This window comes from Dendropsophus ebraccatus, chromosome 12, assembly GCF_027789765.1.
Source record: "Dendropsophus ebraccatus isolate aDenEbr1 chromosome 12, aDenEbr1.pat, whole genome shotgun sequence".
Taxonomy (NCBI): domain Eukaryota; kingdom Metazoa; phylum Chordata; class Amphibia; order Anura; family Hylidae; genus Dendropsophus; species Dendropsophus ebraccatus.
Window position 1 is genome coordinate 56,543,307 of NC_091465.1, and position 20,983 is coordinate 56,564,289.

Consider the following 20,983-nt stretch of genomic DNA (forward strand, 5'->3'; position numbering starts at 1 on the left):
GAGGCTATCCTAAAAAAGTGTCAGTCACCAAAAATACTTTTGACGTGTGAAAAGTATATATCGGTCACGGTCTGGTTTTCACACTATGACCAGTCTTTAGAACTGCGACCACATGCCTCTCTCTCCAGCTCTGTATCTATGTGAGCAAGATAACCTTATAGACTAAAATTTTGCAGCCTTCTTGGTGACATGACAGAGCAGAATGAGAACACTCTAAGCACAGATTTCTTCTGGCTCATTCTCCTGATCGGTTGTAGACCACCAGACAAGAACTGATGTTTTAGATGCCTGACCTATTGACAAATTCTTTTGTCATAAGATAAGTAATGTCAGCCACTTGACCTTTTAGTGGTTTTAATGTTATGGCTCATTAATTTATGTGTTCAGGCATACAGTGGTACTTTCAATATGTCTTGTAAAGAGAACCTTCCTTAATTTACTACTCTTACTATTTAATGCCAACGTAGGTGCAGGAGCATATATCTGATATGGGCACATATCCCTTTTACTATGTAAACTTTTTTATTTTATATATTTAAATATATTTGCATATTCTTACACTTCCATTTTTTTTTTTTTTAGATTCAATTCAGCTGCATCGCCAGCGTCTGTCAGCTTGGTTTAGTTGTTTGCCTACTGAAGAAAGGCATTTTGGTCCTTCTTTTGCCCTAGACTCCATTCATGTTGATCCTGTTATCCGTGAGAGTTCTCCTGAAGATATTCTGCGTCCACAATCTGAACTAACTTTGCAGGCTCAACTGGAGAGCCCATTATGTTCTCAGACTATGTCTGTGTCTCAGCTGTTCCAACCAAACTCAGCTGGAGAACCTGTTCGAAATGTGGTCCTTTATGGCACAGTTGGTACTGGGAAAAGCACACTTATCCGAAAACTTGTACTAGATTGGTGCCATGGACGTAAGAGTGAGTTTCAGCTGATCATTCCCCTTTCTTGTGAAGACCTGTCCCAAGTTACCAGTCCAATTTCACTTACCCGACTCATTAACAAGAAGTATCTTCATCTGCGAGAAGTGTTACCCACGCTTCACAATTTCTCTGGTGTGCTCTTCATACTTAACAGCTTAGAGTGGATGAATCTAGATTTTAGGATGGCCAATACCGAATTATGTAGTGACCCAAATGAAGCAATGCCACCAGCAGCCATCCTTGTGAATCTTTTGAGAGGATACCTGCTTCCAGAGGTGAGCGTATTATAGATCATCTCGTTTTTGTATATTTGTATTTGTTTGTAACTTTAATGGAAATTAACTTACAACTGAATTTCTTTATTTGGAAAATTTAATAAAACTCAGAATAAAAAACAAAAGTACCTTACAATTGAATATAAATGGGCTTAGTCTTCTTTCAGACCTAGCTGTGTGCCTAACAAGAGGAAAAAATGCCTGGAACAATGTAAATAAGACACATTAACACTGAAGCAAATTCCCTAGAAAAGTCTGGAATAAGACATTCCATAGTTCTCTGGGGGGATCAGAATATTGGAAAAATCATTCCAAGTCCAATTTATTAGATTTGGGTTCTGCAAATTTCACTGTAGATTCTCTAAACTCCAGAAACTAACCCTAGTAGATCTAATAAAACATGTTATGTAAGTTTTGTACCAAAAAACTTTAAAAGAAATGCAGCTGATGTATATGCACTTTTCTTTGTTTTTCAGGCAAGTGTGTTGGTGACTACTCGTCCCTCTGCAGTAACGCGAATTCCAGGGAAGTATGTAAGTCGGTATGCCGAGATCTGTGGCTTTTCAGACATGGAGCTACAAAAGATGTACTTCCAATTACGTCTGGGACACAGAGATGCAGATCCTCGCGAAACTGAGAACTTGGCAGAAATGTTAAGCCGCAACCTGGAACACCACAGCCAGTTGTCAGCTGCTTGTTTCCTGCCTTCTTATTGTTGGCTGACTTGTGCTACATTACACTTGCTGTACTATACAAAGCCTGATGACTCTCCTATGACACTGACTGGCATTTACACTACCTTTTTACGATTAAATTTTGCCGGTGAAGTATTAGACATAACACATCCTTCTAAAATTTCATTGATGCTCTATGTGGCACGCACTGTAGGCAAACTGGCATATGAAGGCTGCAATTCTCGACGTACCAAATTCACTGAAGCTGATATCATAAAGTGTTTTCATGTACAAATGAACAGTGAGGAAGAGCTCAACCTTCTTACCGTTTTCCGAGCTGATGCGTTTCGTTTTTTTCTCACTCCCTCTGTCCAGCCAGGCCAAGAGAAACTCTTTGTCTTTACGATACCTGCTATGCAGGAATATTTAGCTGCACTATATGTAGTGTTGGGAGAAAATAAGACCGCTTTGCAAAGGTTGGGGAAAGAACTCTCAGAGGTCATCAGCAAAGCTGGAGAAGACGTGGTCGCTGTTGTTAACGTGTTGTCTAAATTCCTTCCGCTGCGCATCTTCACACTTTTTAATCTTTTACGTGTAGTACCACGTCTTTATGGTAGAGTTAGTGGACAGAGTCGTGAAAACATAGCACAAACAATGACTGCAGAAATGTTTCGAGAGGAAGATGCCTATAATGATGACGTTTTAGACCAAATAAACTCTAGCATCCTGGGTGTGGAGGGGCCATTACAGCCAGCGGAAGAGGACAATTATGGAAGACAAGAAGCTTTTGAATTATTTCCCATTTTTATGGCAGGGCTTCTGTCCCGTCAGAATAGGTCTATGCTTAACCAGCTAGGCTGCACCATTATGAACATGGATGCTTTAAAAATCACCCGTGCTCTCAAGAAACATCTGTTGCGGTGCAGCCTTCGCAGATTGCCACCATCTGAGCTAATGGACTTTCTCTTCTTTCTGTATGAGTTTCAGAATCAAGCTTTCTCAACAGGACTTGTAAATTCACTTCGAGATCTGGATCTCTCAACTGTGCGCATGACACCGCTTAAATGTAATGTTGTTGCCACTGTAATCGGAGGTGCAGGAAAATTACTTACAGACGCCAACCTCAGCTCCTGTCACCTAGATCCTGATGCCCTTCATACTTTGGCACCTGTGCTCAGAAGATGCGAGAATGTAAAGTGAGGACCAATGGAAAGGGGGGTTGTATTCCATGTGGCTGGGGTGGGGGTAGTACATGTTTTACAAAAGAGAATATGGTAGATATTGGACCATAATTTCTGAATCCACTGGTGCTTTCCTCTACTCCAGGGCCTTCTATGTAGTGATATTGACTATAAGGTTGCTGTGCACTCACACTGTGGGGTAGGCCTTACTTGTAACCTCCTTAGTTGTCAGGTTCAGCTGGGGGGCAGTTTTGATAGAATTGACTATATCTTGTACAAGCCTTACTCTGGCTGCATATGTCTCATGAAAAAGCCTTTGTTGAAAAAGATTGAAAGCGTTGGTCTAGGGCCTAGCTGTCCAAATTATGGCTAAATACAAAGTCGACAAATGTTTTGTTTGTTTGTAAAGAAAGCGGTATTAGTTATTTTACTCACCATGTGACCTTATTGTTTTCAGTTTGCATATGAACTCACTAGGTCCTGACTCCTGCAAAGAAATTAAAGACCTCCTGTTACACCCAGACTGTGCAATTAGCAGCTTAAGGTAAGCAAATCTTAAGTAGTTCACCCCAACAATTTTTTTTTCCGATCAACTGGTCCCAGTAAGTGGCAAAGATTTGTCATTTACTTCTATTAAAAAGTCTCAAGTTTTCCTGTACTTATCAGCTGCTGTATGTTCTGCAGGAAGTGTTGTATTCTTTTCAATCTGACACAGTGCTCTCCCCTGCCACCTCTGTCTGTGACATGAACTGTCCAGTCAGTATCCTCCTCCACTCCAAGGCAGGTAAAACAGGCGCAGGTCGAAGAGGTAATAGTGATATAAAATATCATAAAATTTATTAAAAGAATTACGCCAGCGACATAACACGTTTCAAGACCGGTCCGGTCTCTTTATCAAGTGTCTTGATAAAGAGACCGGACCGGTCTCGAAACGCGTTGTGTCGCTGGCATAATTCTTTTAATACATTTTATGATATTTTATATCACTATTACCTCTTGGACCTGCGCCTGTTTTACCCGCCTTGGAGTGGAGGAGGATACTGACTGTCTTTAATCCCTGTGGGGATTAGTCGGGAGTGGCTGCAGTTCATTCACATGCTATCAGTAAGAGTTGTGCCTTAAATCAGCACAACCTACTCAGGTGAGAGTTCTATGTGCTTACTTTTACCAATTTAGCCCTGTCTGAATTACGCTATGGAGCGCTGTCTTATATTTTGTTTCATGAACTGTCCAGGGCAGTAGAAAATCTCTATAGAAAACCTCTCCTCCTCTCCAGACTGGAAATAATACCACTTTATGCAGGACATACAGCTGCTGATAAGTACTGGAAGATTTGAGATTTTTTAATAGAAGTAGATTACAAATCTCTGGCACCAGTTGATTTAAAAGATTTTTTTTGTGAACTACCTCTTCAAATGGAATACTCTATTCTTGTTAGCATTTGTTATTTTTATAAAAAATAAAATAATAATTTCTCCTTGTATAATGAGAGCTCTTGGTGTTGAAGGCACAGTTCAGCTTATATGTGGCCCTACCCCATATAAATAATGATACGGAGTGGACATGTGTCTGATCCAAGTGGTTATTGCTAATGTATGTGGCATTGCACATATACAGCACTAGATCTTTTGGATCAATAGTCTACGTGACCTTGATAGGGGGCTTCATGTATGTACTTACATGCTTGTAATGTTTACATGCCCCTCAAGGCGTGGTAGCTCTCATTGCATTTCTCTCAATGCAGTAGTTTTATTAGTGAATATTAAAGTTTATTTTGTATACATCTATAAAGAATTCATCCCACAATAAAGCAATCACCACTTTGTGCTAGCTTTATTAGACCAGGCTACTGTTAAAAACCCCTGGGATAGTACACATGCAGCGAGCCGGGGTACTTGGAAGAGAGTGAGGGGAATAAGGAGAGGATGATGGTGGTAGTAGTCTCTCCTGAGTGTGGCGCTGAGCTCCTCAGTGAGGAGACGCACCGAGGGCTGCAGAGTGAGGGTGCTATACCTGCAGGATAGCTGGATCTTGTCACAGTCACAGGTGGGCACAAGGGCTTCTGCAGGTACAGGGGGACCCTCTGGCGCTTCCCTGAGTTCTCTCTCTCTCTTCTGTGGGCTACTGCAGAGGTTCCTGTAGGGGGGCTGCACCTGTGTGTAAGGTGGTCAATGGTGTGGACCTATAGTTCCCCCGGGGCCAACCCCAAATACTGCTGTCCGGTACAATGGCCCTTGATGGGGGTGTGGTGCAGATAACCAGGACAACAGGGAGACAAGTAACTCCTTTACTGATAGACTTGCAGGTGTTTTCACAGTCTTTTGGCATACAGCATGTGATACTGGCGGCCTTGCCTGGGTTACTGCGCTTGTGGAGAGTCTGGTGGTGTGTGGAGAGACGATCTGCCTCAGATCCTGGTCTGTCAGTACGTGTGGGACGCTGGTGGGCACTGTGATCCTGTGGACCTCTTCCCCAATGGTGCTTGCGTCTGTCTTTCCCTCCCTGTCAGCTAGGGAGCTTCCTGCTTAGGTTACTGGGCCGGGCCCTAGGCCACAACTTTCGGGTTCCAGAGGTATCCAGGGGTCCTAGTAAATCTTACCCCCCGAATTAAGGAAGATGGGTGCAGAGGCCTGCGTTAACTCTGCTGCCTTTTACAGCCAAGTCCGTTCACTTAGGGTGTCGGTCTTTAGGATTCCCACTAACTATTAGTGTGCGGGCCCTTTCCTGAGGGTGCACCTGACAAACTGTCTCTCAAAGTCTCTCTTTTCCTCTCACCTCCAGCTGTTTTTCTTTGGCTGCTCTGTTGGTAATCTCTCTTTTTTTTCCTCTGCAGCTTTGCTCTGTGGTGATGGCCTTTCATGAGGTGATGTTGTTCCCTCAGCAGCTAGTCACTTGTCTCAGCTAAACACTGCAACTGCCAACCTTTTATGGGGGCCCATTTGCATACCCCACCCACTTGCTAGCACTTTCTAAGCTTACAACACTACCTAGAGCAGTTCCCACTAAGGACAGTAGGTGTCGCTGTTTTGTGTGTGGTGTGCAGTGAAAAGCATGTAACCCATTCTCTGCCTGCCAGTTACATTGGTACAGAGAAATACACATAACAGTTTAACATAAAACATATTAACTCCTAGGATACACAATAAAACACTTGTGGACAGGTGCCATCCTCAGCCCAGCCACAAGGATTACGCTCTGGTATACTACACACAGATGTAATAAAGTGCGGATAGTTTATCACAAAAATAAATGCTATCAAATAGGAATAACCCTAAATTGCACAAAAAGGTAAATTGCACAGTGCCTCATGTTATCCTAAACAAGGGCTATTATATAGGTATAAGGATGCCACAATATCAAAGAGAGTGTTTAGAGAGTTTTTAAGTTTAATTCAGTAAAGTTATTGTTATGTCATGGCCTGTGGTAAGTAAAAAGGTTGGGTGTTTACAGTTCTGGCTTATTCCATAGCTAGACAAAACAAATAAACTGTATAACAGAGATACGCGAAAATAATGTACCTAAAGAGAGTACACAAAAATCAAGGCAGTGACAATATATACAGTGTCAAGACTAAATATTGTACAACAACTCTTGTAGGGTGGTGTGGGTGTAGATCTAAAACTGTTGTGCCTTTTATGCCCTGCCTAAATATTATGAGATCCCCCTGGTACAGGCTTCCCCAATGCCGGAAAAGGAGAAAGAGGCTGTCCCTATTATATGTGTAGATCATATATTCATATGATAAGGATGGTAGAAGATCAGAATGGCAAGGGTAGATATGCTGATAATTGTATTGTGTAATAGGTCCTAAGGGCAGCATAAAGAAACTACATAAATACGATAGACATGTTCTTGCTGTACAATTACTGTATATACTGTATACATGTTCTTGCTGTACAATTACTGTATATATTGTCACTGCCATTGATTCTAATGGAGCCGCGTCACAGAGGGGAGAGGGTTTTGTCACACTGGGGGCTGGCCAGACCGTCTCCAGTGCTCCATGCCTGGCTGGTGCTCAGTAATAGAGCGACGCCATGTGTGGGAACTGACGGCGGTTTATTCGTGTTAAAAACAAAAAAGCGATGAAACATTCACTTTAAATTATAAGTTTTATAACACAATACTATATAAGACTATTCTAATAAAGGGTCACTGTAATATAAATAAATTTTTGGCATATTGCACAGAAATTTCAGATTGATTTTCGAATATAGAATTAGTTGGTGTGTGTCTCCACACTAAGACCCTAACTGTTAGTTGTGCCCTTCATTCACTGGTTGGCTGCATGTTCTAACTGATTGCAGGAAAAAGGCTACCGAGATAGACATGCCATGACTCGCAGCTATGTCCGAATTTATTTATTGCTGCATCCCATGAAAACAGACTTTAACGAGGGACTGATGCATTTCAATTCAGGTGATCTTGATCACAGTCATTAACCCCTTCCCCCAATATGACGTCCAGGGACGTCATGAAAAGCAGTGGCAGAATGCATCATGACGTCCCTGGACGTCATGCTTTCCCTGCCTTCCCCCTCTGTCCCTGGGTGAGATCGGGCAGCAGGAGGAGGCTGTGTCACACAGCATCCTCCTGCTGCCACTGCCCGGAGGGGAGCCCCGCTCCCCCCCGGGCAGTTAACCCCATAAACGCCGCGGTCAATGCGACCGCAGCGTCTATGGGGAGATTCAGTGTCCCCCGCCGATCGGGCGGCGGGGGGAGGCTGCAGAACGCTGCCTCCCCCCACCGCCACTAACAGTGTGTCCCCCGGCCCACCTCCCCTCGTCCTCCGATACCGGCGGATCGCCGCTACTACCTCTTTAGCGGCGATCCGCCGGTACCGGGCATTACCGGCGCCGCCGATAGCTTTCATCTCCCCCCACCGTGAATCCACGGTGGGGGGAGATGAAAAATGTCCCCTCAGACCCCAGATCAGCCCCCCGATCAGACCCCAGATCCCCGTACCCGGGCGGCCATCAGATCCAAGATGGCCGCCCCCATCCCTGCGATGTTTGTTCGCAGGGATGGATATAAAATAATGATCAAAGCCCCATGCTCTCCGCCACCGGAGGTAGCGGAGAGCATGGGGCAGTGATCGGGGACCCCCCCGTGTGGTCCCGGAGCAGGCGATCGGCGGTATATACTATATACCGCCGATCGCCTGTTCCCAGTGCTGCCGGCACTTTTTATCCCCTGTCACCATAAATCATTGGTGACAGGGGATAAAAAGTGTCACCGTGCCCCCCCCCAAGTCGCCCCCCACCCCCCCAGTCACCCCCGTCCCCCAGTCACCCCCCCTTCCCCACATACGTTACCTGATCCACGGAGCTCCGTCCTCCTCGACGTCCAGGCTGATTCTGAAGTGCGCATGCGCTCCAGAAGCAGTTAGCTCTGAAAATTTAAAGTGACAGAGACCAATTTGGTCTCTGTCACTGAACTATGATTACTGTGATAGAAAATATCACAGTAACCATAGTAATACAGTGATAATTAATGTATAAAGTACAAAAAGTGAAAAACATACAAAAAAATAAAACACACACTTTTTATTATAGTAATAATTGCAGTTTACTCCCAGATTGCCCATAACCACCGCACATTGCCCATAACCACCGCACGTTGCCCATAACCACCGCACATTGCCCATAACCACCGCACATTGCCCATAACCACCGCACATTGCCCATAACCACCGCACGTTGCCACTAACCACCGCACGTTGCCACTAACCACCGCACGTTGCCCGTAACCACCGCACGTTGCCCGTAACCACCGCACGTTGCCCGTAACCACCGCACGTTGCCCGTAACCACCGCACGTTGCCACTAACCACCGCACGTTGCCACTAACCACCGCACGTTGCCACTAACCACCGCACGTTGCCCATAACCACCGCACGTTGCCACTAACCACCGCACGTTGCCACTAACCACCGCACGTTGCCACTAACCACCGCACGTTGCCCGTAACCACCGCACGTTGCCACTAACCACCGCACGTTGCCCATAACCACCGCACGTTGCCCATAACCACCGCACGTTGCCTGTAACCACTGCACGTTGCCTCTAACTCACACACGTTGCCAGTGACCCCCTCCAGATTGCCGTAACCACCCAAAATTACATGTACCCACCCCTGATTACCTATAAGCACTTCCGTTTATCCGTAACCACCCCAGATTGTCTGTAACCACCCCATGTTGCCCGTAACCACCGCAGATTGTCTGTAACCACCCCATGTTGCCCGTAACCACCGCAGATTGTCTGTAACCACCCCATGTTGCCCGTAACCACCGCAGATTGTCTGTAACCCCCCCAGGTTGCCCCTAATCACATGTAATTCCCCCCAGATTGCCTCTGACCACCGCACGTTGCCTCTGACCACCGCACGTTGCCCCCGACCACCGCACGTTGCCCCCGACCACCGCACGTTGCCCCCGACCACCGCACGTTGCCCCCGACCACCGCACGTTGCCCCCGACCACCGCACGTTGCCCCCGACCACCGCACGTTGCCCCCGACCACCGCACGTTGCCCCCGACCACCGCACGTTGCCCCCGACCACCGCACGTTGCCCCCGACCACCGCACGTTGCCCCCGACCACCGCACGTTGCCCCCGACCACCGCACGTTGCCCCCGACCACCGCACGTTGCCCCCGACCACCGCACGTTGCCCCCGACCACCTCACGTTGCCCCCGACCACCGCACGTTGCCCCCGACCACCGCACGTTGCCTCCGACCACCGCACGTTGCCCCCGACCACCGCACGTTGCCCCCGACCACCGCACGTTACAGGTTCCCATCCCAGATTACCTATAAGCACTTCAGTTTATCCGTAACCACCCCACGTTGCCCGTAACCACCCCACGTTGTCCGTAACCACCCCAGATTACCTGTAACCACCTCAGGTTGCCCGTAACCACCGCAGATTATCCGTAACCACCCCAGGTTGCCCGTGACCACCGCAGGTTGCCCATAACCACCCCAGATTATCCGTAACCACCCCACATTACCTGTAATCTCATTTTTTTTTGTATTTTAGTAACTGCGCTATTCTAATAACCATTACTAGCTGCGGTTTTGCTCCAGCAAATTGGCGCTCCCTTCCTTCTGAGCCCTGCTGTGTGCCCATACAGTGGTTTATGCCCACATATGGGGTACCGTTGTACTCAGGAGAACCTGCGTTACAGATTTTGGGGTACATTTTTTCTCCCATTCCTCGTGAAATTGAGAAATTTTAAACTAAACGAACATATATTGGAAAAATTCGAGTTTTTCATTTTTACTGTCTTATGTTGAATACTTTCCTCTAATACCTGTGCGGTCAAACCGCTCACTGCACCCCAAGATGAATTCTTTGAGGGGTGTACTTTCCTAAATGGGGTGACTTTTGGGGGGGTTCTCTTCTGCGGACACTACAGGGGCTCAGAAAACGCACCTGGCGCTCAGAAACTTCTTCGGAAAAATCTGCACTGAAAATGCTAATTGGCGCTCCTTCCCTTCTGAGCCCGGCTGGGTGCCCATACAGTGGTTTATGCCCACATATGGGGTACCGTTCTACTCAGGGGAACCTGCGTTACAGATTTGGGCATGCAGCTTCTCCCCTGTTCCTAGTGAAATTGAGAAATTTCAAACTAAACAAACATATTATTGGAAAAATTCAAGTTTTTCAATTTTACTGTCTTATTTTGAATACTTTCCTCTAATACCTGTGGGGTCAAAATGGTCACCACACCCCAAGATGAATTCTTTGAGGGGTGCACTTTCCAAAATGGGGTGACTTATGGGGGGGTTCTCTTCTGCGGGCACTACAAACGCACCTGGCGCTCAGAAACTTCTTCAGCAAAATCTGAACTGAAAATGCTAATTGGCGCTCCCTTCCTTCTGAGCCCTCCTGTGTGCCCATACAGTGGTTTATGCCCCCATATGGGGTACCGTTGTACTCAGGAGAACCTGCGTTACAAATTTTGGGGTGCGGATTCTCTCATGTTCCTTGTGAAATTGAGAAATTTTAAACTAAACGAACATATTATTGGAAAAATTCGAGTTTTTCATTTTTACTGTCTAATTTTAAATACTTTCCTCTAATACCTGTGGGGTCAAAATGGTCACCACACCCCAAGATGAATTCTTTGAGGGGTGCACTTTCCAAAATGGGGTGACTTATGGGGGGGTTCTCTTCTGCGGACACTACAGGGGCACTACAAACGCACCTGGCGCTCAGAAACTTCTTCAGCAAAATCTGAACTGAAAATGCTAATTGGCGCTCCTTCCCTTCTGAGCCCCGCTGTGTGCCCATACAGTGGTTTACGCCCACATATGAGGTACCGTTGTACTCAAGAGAACCTGTGTTACAAATTGTGGGGTGCAGATTCTCTCATGTTCCTTTTGGAAAGGAGAAACTTTAATCTAAACATATATATTATTGGAAAATTAAAATTTTCGATTTCTTTAAGGCCTAATTGTGAATACTTTCCTCCAGCCCCTGTAGGGTTAAAATGCTCATTATACCCCTAGATTAATTCTTTAAGGTGTCTAGTTTCCAAAATGGGGTCACTTATGGGGTTTTACAGCATACAAGCCTCCTAAATCAACTTAAAAAAAGAACTGGTCCCTAAAAAAAAATCAGTTTTGGAAACTTTCACAAAATGTGATAATTTGCTAATAAATTTCTAAGCCCCATAACAGCCTAAAAAAGTAAAATATGTTTCCCAAATTATGCCAGAATAAAGAGGACATATTGGTAATGTGATTTAGTAACTAATTTATGTGCTATGACTTCCTTTTTTAGAAGCAGAGAATTTCAGAAGTTCATAAAATGCAAAATTTTCAAATTTTTCATGATATTTTGATGTTTTTCACAAAAAACACACAAAGTAGTGACCAAATTTTGCCACTAATATAAAGTGCCATATGTGACAAAAAAACAATCTCAGAATCGCTAGCATACGTTAAAGCATCACTGAGCTATAAGAGCATAAAGTGAGACAGGTCAGATTTTGAAAAATGAGCCTGGTCATTAAGGCCAAAACAGGCTGCGGAGGCAAGGGGTTAAAGGAGAAGTCCGGCGAAAATTATTTTTTTATATGTTATTACTGATGGAAAGTTATACAATTTTCTAATGTACATTAATTATGGGAAATGCTCCTATACTGCTTTTTCCCTTAATTTAGTGTACCAGGAAGTGTTAGAATTCTCTCAGAAGCAGTGACGTCACGACAAAAGGTGTAATTCCTATGGAGTGTCCAGCAGGGGGCGCACTATATATAGAAGTCAATGAGTACCATAGACTTCTATATATAGTGCGCCCCTGCTGGACACTCCATTGGAATTACAATGGATGTGTATGTAATGTAATATACAGTGTTTTTGATTGAATACATTTATGAAATACTTCGGGGAGCAAGTGTCCTTGCTCCCCAAAGTATTCCGTAAATGTAAGCAATCAGTACATCACAGTACCGAACGCCCGCCGCTGCCGCCGCTGTGGACTGCTCAACTACTACTCTCCCCACCTGCTCATAGCATGTGCAGGTGATGGGAGAGTAGTAGCCGGGTTATATGGCTGAGATCGCCGACGCGATGCCGCGCAGGGGGAGCCGCTCATCACTGCAGCTATCATCCCCCTCCTGCTGCTTCCTTACTCTATGTGATAGCTGACTTCCTGCCCGGCCGCCGCTCTCCGTTCACACGTGCCGGCGGCCGGGCAGGAAGTCAGCTATCACATAGAGTAAGGAAGCAGCAGGAGGGGGGAGCGGAGGGGGATGATGGCTGCAGTGATGAGCGGCTCCCCCTGCGCGGCATCGCGTCGGCGATCTCAGCCATATAACCCGGCTACTACTCTCCCATCACCTGCACATGCTATGAGCAGGTGGGGAGAGTAGTAGTTGAGTAGTCCACAGCGGCGGCAGCGGCGGGCGTTCGGTACTGTGATGTACTGATTGCTTACATTTACGGAATACTTTGGGGAGCAAGGACACTTGCTCCCCGAAGTATTTCATAAATGTATTCAATCAAAAACACTGTATATTACATTACATACACATCCATTGTAATTCCAATGGAGTGTCCAGCAGGGGCGCACTATATATAGAAGTCAATGAGTACCATTGACTTCTATATATAGTGCGCCCCCTGCTGGACACTCCATAGGAATTACACCTTTCGTCGTGACGTCACTGCTTCTGAGAGAATTCTAACACTTCCTGGTACACTAAATTAAGGGAAAAAGCAGTATAGGAGCATTTCCCATAATTAATGTACATTAGAAAATTGTATAACTTTCCATCAGTAATAACATATAAAAAAATAATTTTCACCGGACTTCTCCTTTAAGTCACATGTCTAAGGGCCCTTTTACACGGAAAGATTATCTGACAGATTATCTGCCAAAGATTTGAAGCCAAAGCCAGGAATGGACTATAAACAGAGAGCAGGTAATAAAGGAAAGCCTGAGATTTCTCCTCTTTTCAAATCCATTCCTGGTTTTGGCTTCAAATCTTTGGCAGATAATCTGTCAGATAATCTTTCAGTGTAAAAGGGCCCTTCAACTTAGTCATTAAGTGACATGTCTTTAATGTTATCTGTTTGAAGTCTGCTTTTACAGTATATGATGCGGCAATAAAAAAAATTGGGACATAGCCGCGAGTGCTAGAATCCTTATTGTTTGTTGTAAAGGCAAACACGTTCGAGCTCCTCATGGGGTAATATTGGCCGTACGGTGAGCTAAACACTGCTATTGTATTACTGTCCTGCAGTCAGTCACATCAATGGGCAGCCTGCTGGGAAGTGAGGTGCACTGCTGCGTATTTCGCCAGGCTATAACTAATGGTCAGAAGGGGCCTCAGACCTGGACCAAACTTAATTTTGGACTGGTCTGTGCAACATGTGAAGTTAAATGGGTTTTCTAGGAAAATATAAAACTGTGTACTGCCCCATATGCATTTAAACATAATAACTTAGCACATGCTTCCCCACTGTTCCTGCTGTGAAATCTTCTGGGCCCTGTGTTCCCATTTTGCCAACTTCTAATAATGTTGTAATGCAACTGAGCTCTGTGATTGGCGGAGCAAGAAAAGGGACATCATCCGAAGCTGGCAAAACAGGACAACTGGGACCAGGAGATGTCACGGCAGGAGAGAGGGTAAGTATGAGCTCTCTTATTGTTTGAATGCAGGGGGAGTCAGTACACACTGTTTTCCCTGGGAAACCCCTTTAATTTGGATGAAAATCAGGCTTTAAAGCAAATAAAAATAAACTTTACCCATACTGTGCTGTACTGTACTGTGCTAAAAAATATATAAAGGATATATGTTTCATTTTTGCACGCTCTACACTTACACCTGACAGAGGCAAAGCATACCAAGCTATGCAGGTGGCACCTCATATAATCTGTGAAACTGTGCACAGAGGTGCAAGACATTGCGTCGACTGACTTCATTTACAGATTGTTATAAAGATATCTAAATTAAACCAACCTGGAGTTTACTTTGTACCTCAATACATGAGGTTTGTATGTGTGGGTTCACATTGTTGAATGTTTACATACATATGTAAAAACATAAAGTGGTGGTTTTGGTTTTTTTTAGTTGGCTTTATATACAGTAGAAAGTACTAATGTTTATACATTCTCCCATTTTCCCCCTAGATTATGTAATAATCCCTTGGCACCAGAGGGAGCACAGTTAATTGTAGAGGGACTTGCTGGTAACAGTTCATTAAAGTACCTGTCTCTCCTACGCACTGATCTTGGAGATGAGGGAGCTGAAATCTTGATAGATAATCTTGGGAAAAATAAGCATCTCCAAGAATTAAATCTAGCATACAATGGGATCCATGACCAGGCTGCACTCAGGCTTGGGGAAGAAGCGTCACGTCACCAAACACTTAGCAGAGTTCAGTAAGTACCATCTTCATAAGAAACCTTTATAAACTGCTGAAACTAAGCTTGTTTGTATAATCTGTAATACTACAGGCAATGGCAAAATCAAAATCTTTGGTGGTTATCTGATCACTGTGGTGGCTGCCATATTGGAGGGGTGCCAGTGATGAAACCACTTCTTTATCATTGAACCTTACCTGACCATCATTAAAGAGACTCTGCCAGTAGGTTTATGCTGTCCTATTTAAGTGTAGCATAAACTAGTGACTAGTGCAGCTGATCCAGAGATATATCCTTCTGAATATCTTGGACAATAAGTAGTCCTTTCCATTATGAGCGTGAGCCCAGTAATCCTGGATATTCATGAACAGCAGAAAACTCTGCCCACCAGCTGCTGATTGACAGTTGACTGACTATACACAACATGAAGAGATTACTGGCAATCAGCAGCTAGAGGGCAGGGGGAGTGGTGGGGCAAGAATCCTATTCTTCTGCATATTAGGAGAACGACTGACCAGAATTATACAAGTAATGCACCGATCTGTTCAGCATTTCTGTCACAAGTGTAAGCTGCCCTTATTTAAGGTAACATAAACCTAGTGACATATTCCCTTTAAATAGTTAAAATGTAACTAGTTGTCACATTTTTCAATTAATATTTATTTATATATAAATTTTTTTTTATTTTTTTTTGCAGTTTGTACTTTAACGAACTTTCAGACAGTGGTTTTCGTGCCTTGCAGTCTCTGGGTGATGTCAGAGTTATTGTATCCCTTTCAGATAGAAAAGATGTATCACGTCATTGGTCTCTGATCCTGCAAGAACTTCAGGCTAATGCTGGGGGCTGGGATCACGCCCGAATGAGCTCACATCTCACGTTGCTGTTGCGGGATCTGCAGAGTAGTCGGGCAACGACTAATAGTGTGTGGCGTAAAATGCGTATTTTACGTGTGGAGACAGAGGTCAAACTTATGCTGAGCCGTATTCAGCAAGGAAAGTTATGAGCTGCTGTACAATTTAACCAGAATTCAATTGTTTTCCAGTATGTCTTGCTGGAGGAAAATGGATCATTATTCAGCTAACTATTAACTGTATTTATAGGTGTTTTTTACTTGCTATATGCGACAAGTATAGGTTTTCTGTCTACTGTATTGATCTGCTGCATTGTACATAAATAATAAATGTCTCCTTTATTATTATACTGTACTTGTATCCTTTTCCTAGTGTTCTCACAGATGAAGCCTTAAGACCTTTTATATTTTAGCTAGAGTAATCACTTTTTTTTTTCCATTTTATACCACTATGTGTCACAGGTACTATATTTCTGTTCATTTATTGTACAGAACTGTGATCCTTTCTCCTTACTAGAGTTAGAAATATCAGCTGAGCAGAAGATGCATTGTCTTTTGCAGGCCTGCCATTTGAAGCTGGATTTTATGATATCATGTCATTCTGGTAGCTTGGTGAGTTAAATGGCGTGAATGGATGCTGCGTAATTAATACAGCCCAATTCTATTACTGGATTACCATTTGTCTCTCTATTATACAGGTCATCTTTTGGGCTTTTAAACTTTACATGTAACATTTTGTACAATACATAAATGAAATCCCATTGCTTTAGGAAAGTAAGTAAATTAAGCTTACATTTTTTTAAGTTTTAATTAACTTTTATTTCCTTTCCTCAAAGTTTTCTTAGTTGTCAGTGGATAGAAACTTTTAAAACCTGTACAGACTGAATAAGACCAAACCTTGCAGAAAGGCTGCAGATTTTCTTCAGCAGAAAATGAGCCAAAGCAAGAAGTGGTTTTAAATACAATAAAAAAAAAGTGGTATTCTTCCCCTTCCTATTGGATGCACTTCTGGCTTTGGACGATTTTCTGCTGCAGAAAATATAATGTGCTGCATTTTTGCAATGTGTGTTCCCAGTCTAATTCTTGCAGTTGAGATTTTGATCCTTTTTTTTAATAGTCCAGCCTATATTGTGTGAATGGAACCATAATGGTATGTTTGCCATTTATGCCTAAAATGTGTTAGCCTTGAGTTAAGATTGTTCACCCTAAAGAGGATTGCCTAGACGAAATATAATTGCAACACCATTTAGCTCAAAAGATGACTAGTTCTGTAAGTTGCTGTAAAACAAAGCTATACTTATCTGAAATCCAGGTCCAGTCTCCTAAAGGCAGTTTTTTAGACTAGTGCTGGTTGATTAAAAAAAAAAAAAAAAAAAAGAAAAAAAGAGACTAAACACATGAAGTCTGACCAGTGCGTGTATATGACTGCCTTCTCTGTGAGCGCACAGATGACCTGGGAAACATGGGACTTCCTGTGTTTAGACTCTGAAAAAAAAAAAAAAGAATCTATACATAGGAAGTGCCTGTTTTCCATGATATCTAAAAGAAAAAATAATAATGAAAAGGTAATTTCACATCACTATTGATTTAGATATTGAAAGTTATAATAAGTGACACTTTGACACTTTAACCCTGCCGTTAACCCCTTAATGACATGGAGCATACATTTACGCCCCCCTAGCTTGGGCCTTGACGCAAAATGATATAAATGTACGCCCCGCCGGGGTACTGGGATATGGAGCGGGCTCTGGAGCTGAGCTCGCCCCATAGCGGGTGAGGACTGGCTGCTATCTGCAGCCAGGCCCTCACCCTTGATGGCGGGCTGCCGCGATTGTAATAATTTATATTCCCCTTAGGGGACTTTTACAAGTGTACAAAAAAAACAATAAAAGATTTATAAAATGTCCCAAAGCCCCTCCCCCAGTAAAAGTAAAAATCACCCCCCTTCCCATTTTACACATAAAAATCATAAAGTTAATTAACATATAATATACTGTAGCATGCGTAATTGTCCGATCTATTAAAATAAAACAATATTATTCCCGTACGGTGAACAAAAAGCGGTAAAAAATTTATTTTTTTAAATTACATTTTATGTATAAAAAAATTTATAAAAGCGATCAATACGTTAAAAAAATTAATAAAAGCGATCAAAAATGTTACTAATAAAAACTAGAGATCATGGCGCAAAAAATTATGCCCCATACGACCTGTAGGTGAAAAAATAAAAGCGCTATAAGGGTCACAATAGGGCCATTTTAAATATACCTATTTGCAAAAAATAAAAAAAAAACTAGAAAACATGCATATCACTGTGTTCAGACCGACCTATAGAATAAAGAAATTTTTTTTTTACTGTAAAGTGCATTACGTAAACATGGAACCCCTCAAAAATTTTTGATATATTGGGGGTTCAGTCATTCATTTTATGGCAGATTGAAAGATGCCATTACAAAGTACACCTGTTACTGAAAAAAACAAGACCTCATGTAGCCCTGTAGATGGTAAAATAAAAGAGTTATGGGTCTTAGAAGGCAAGGAGAAAAAAGACGAAAAAGCGAAAGTGACAATTGGCCCGGTCCTTAAGACGATTTCAGGCTTTGACCTTAAGTGGTTATAAGAATCATTTGTTATTGTGTTTGCATATAAAGATAAAAATATATAGCTCTTGACTGCTTCACAATTTATATTGCACTGAATTTTTACATACATAAATTGTTGAAGGAAGCCTGTAAATATTATTCTAAAATTGTGTTTAAATCAAAACTTTCGGCGGCGAAAATTTTTATTAAAGTATTGTATTGCCACCCAAAAGTTATGCAGATCACCAATTACACTTATTACGGGAAATGTACATAAAGTGCTTTTTTCCCTGCACTTTCTACTGCATCAAGGCTTCACTTCCTGGATAAAATGGTGATGTCACGACCCGACTCCCAGAGCTGTGCGGGCTTTGGCTGCTGGAGAGGATGATGGCAGAGGGATGCTCAGTGTCCCCCTGCTATCATCCTCTCCAGCAGCCACAGCCCGCACAGCTCTGGGGTCGGGTCGTCACATCACCATTTTATCCAGAAAGTGAAGCCTTGATGCAGTAGTAAGTGCAGGGAAAAAAAGCACTTTATAAGCATTTCCCGTAATAAGTGTATATTGGTGATTTGTATAGGTTTTGGGGGACAATACAATACTTTAATAAAAATTTTCGCCGGACTTCTCCTTTAACTGACATAAGGATACTCTGGATTATCTGATGTTCTTAGACAAATATGTAAAACTTCTCTTGAAGAATGTAAAATCTCACAAAGGCCTGTCAAAAATAAAACATGATACTTTCTATTTTGTTTTAAATTGGCTAAGTTTATTCTGGCATTGTGATATTTGAGATTTTTCACTTATTATTATTTTGATGCAAATACGTTCTAACATTCTTGAGGAGGATGCCAAATTAGTGTATGGAGTCTTACAAGCCATAAAGTGCTCCATATGGAAGAAAATATACAAAGTATCTCTGCTCTCGCCTTCTCCTGTATGTTGTCAGTACTGTACATCGCCTGCTGGCTCTCCCCTCCTCAACACAGGCTGCAGATGCAATTATGTATCAGATATGTCCTGGACTACTGAAGTAATTGTAATATATGCCAGGATGTACAAGATATGTCAACAAAACACAGTAATCACTGAACTCAAGGAGATCAGTGAAAAAATTCCAATGAAGTACTCAATCAAGAGTCTCCACTGATGCCCACAAAAATTTATATATGCAAAACAAGAGTCCGTGGAGCCTCGGTTGCGAGTCTCAAAACTCGGGATAGCCAGATATCTCTAGCCTGTTGCCACGGGGCGCCTCCGTGATGGGGAGAGACCCTGATAGGTAGCGATTTGGCTAACTGTGCTCAGCCAAAGAGCTGAGCAGCTGAGGACGCGGCAGAGGGGGGCCGGCGTGAGGGACGGCAGGAGGGATGGCCGGCCTCCCGAAGAGGACGTCATTGTCACAAGATGGCGGCCAGGGGTCGACACGAATGCGGTAAGTATACTGCACCACACTTCCGGGTCTAGCGTGGGGGGGGGGGGGACACGGGGAAGGGGCCATTCACATACATAACAGACTTACAAAGTTGTATAACTTTGTAATGTGTGTTATCTTGTGAACTAAAGTTTAGCGCCACACTACCCCTTTAAGTCCCACACAGAATCCTGCTCCACACTGACGAGGGGCAAATACCCCAAAACGGCTGTCTGTGGATAACTGCTTGCCTTGGCAAGCCCTTGTCATGATCGCAATACTCGTACTCGTACCTGCTTTTAATCCAAGATCTGTCCTGTGGTCCTTTCGGCAGGTGATGCAGTTATTGTCCTAAAAAAATACTTTTAAACTTGAAGCCTGTGCCAAACGGGAGTATCTGTGCCCTAACTTTGCACCACTCCTCCGTGCCTCCCCCCACCCTCAGGTACAAGTGGTTTGGGGGGGACAGATTGTGGGTACAGAGTCGCTTTAAGGGGCTACCTATCAGGGTGGTGTGGTGCTCTCCCCATCATGGAGGCACCCCGTGGCAAGTGGCTAGAGATATCTGGCTATCCCGTGTTTTGAGACTCTCAACCGAGGCTCCACGGACTCTTGTTTTGCATGTACAAGATATGTCCTTGTTATGGAGTTAACACCAATCTGTCTGTGCACCATTCATAACTTGGAAGTAAAATATACAGTATAAACAGGTTCATTGCTATAGACCAGTGTCCTGGCTGGAGGCAGGAAGCTGCCTGTGGTCACAAGAGTAATTGGCAGTGTAGAGAGCCAATGGCTTTCCGCTGTGCAATCACAGTGCCACATCAAAGGTGCCTGCAGTTAATGTGACATTTGCAGTACATAGGAGGCCTCGGCCTTTAGTTGCTGCCAGTTCAGGGGGCCCAGCCCATTACTGGACCAGGCCCCATAGTGACTGCTACGGTGGTGGATACTCCCCTGGGTTAACTATATGTTTTATGCTGATTCACTGTGCCACTTGCCAAAAGACAGTAAATATGGTCACCTCCCTCTCCTAAGCCTATCAGAGTGTATCCAGTATCACTTCATTTCCCAGAGCCAATCAGAGCTAACCACCTAAGGTGCAACTACCTCTGAGGTTTGCCAGTCCACATTGCATCTGGTCACTCACTTCACTCTATAGAAATACGTAGTAAAGGGGTATTCCAGCAAAACAT

The 20,983-nt window shown here is 43.6% G+C and overlaps 1 protein-coding gene across 3 annotated transcripts in view; it reads left to right on the plus strand.

Moving 5' to 3' along the window:
* Positions 1-17,146, plus strand: part of NLRX1 (NLR family member X1) — a 47,042-nt gene extending 29,896 nt beyond the window's left edge. For all 3 annotated transcript variants that reach the window (XM_069947138.1, XM_069947140.1, XM_069947139.1), the window contains 5 exons: positions 583-1,199; positions 1,676-3,069; positions 3,512-3,598; positions 14,703-14,954; positions 15,634-17,146. In XM_069947138.1, coding sequence (XP_069803239.1) covers positions 583-1,199; positions 1,676-3,069; positions 3,512-3,598; positions 14,703-14,954; positions 15,634-15,940 — 2,657 coding nt within the window. In that variant the 3' untranslated portion in view covers positions 15,941-17,146. The remainder of the gene's footprint in view (positions 1-582; positions 1,200-1,675; positions 3,070-3,511; positions 3,599-14,702; positions 14,955-15,633) is intronic.
* The last annotated feature ends 3,837 nt before the right edge of the window (positions 17,147-20,983 follow it).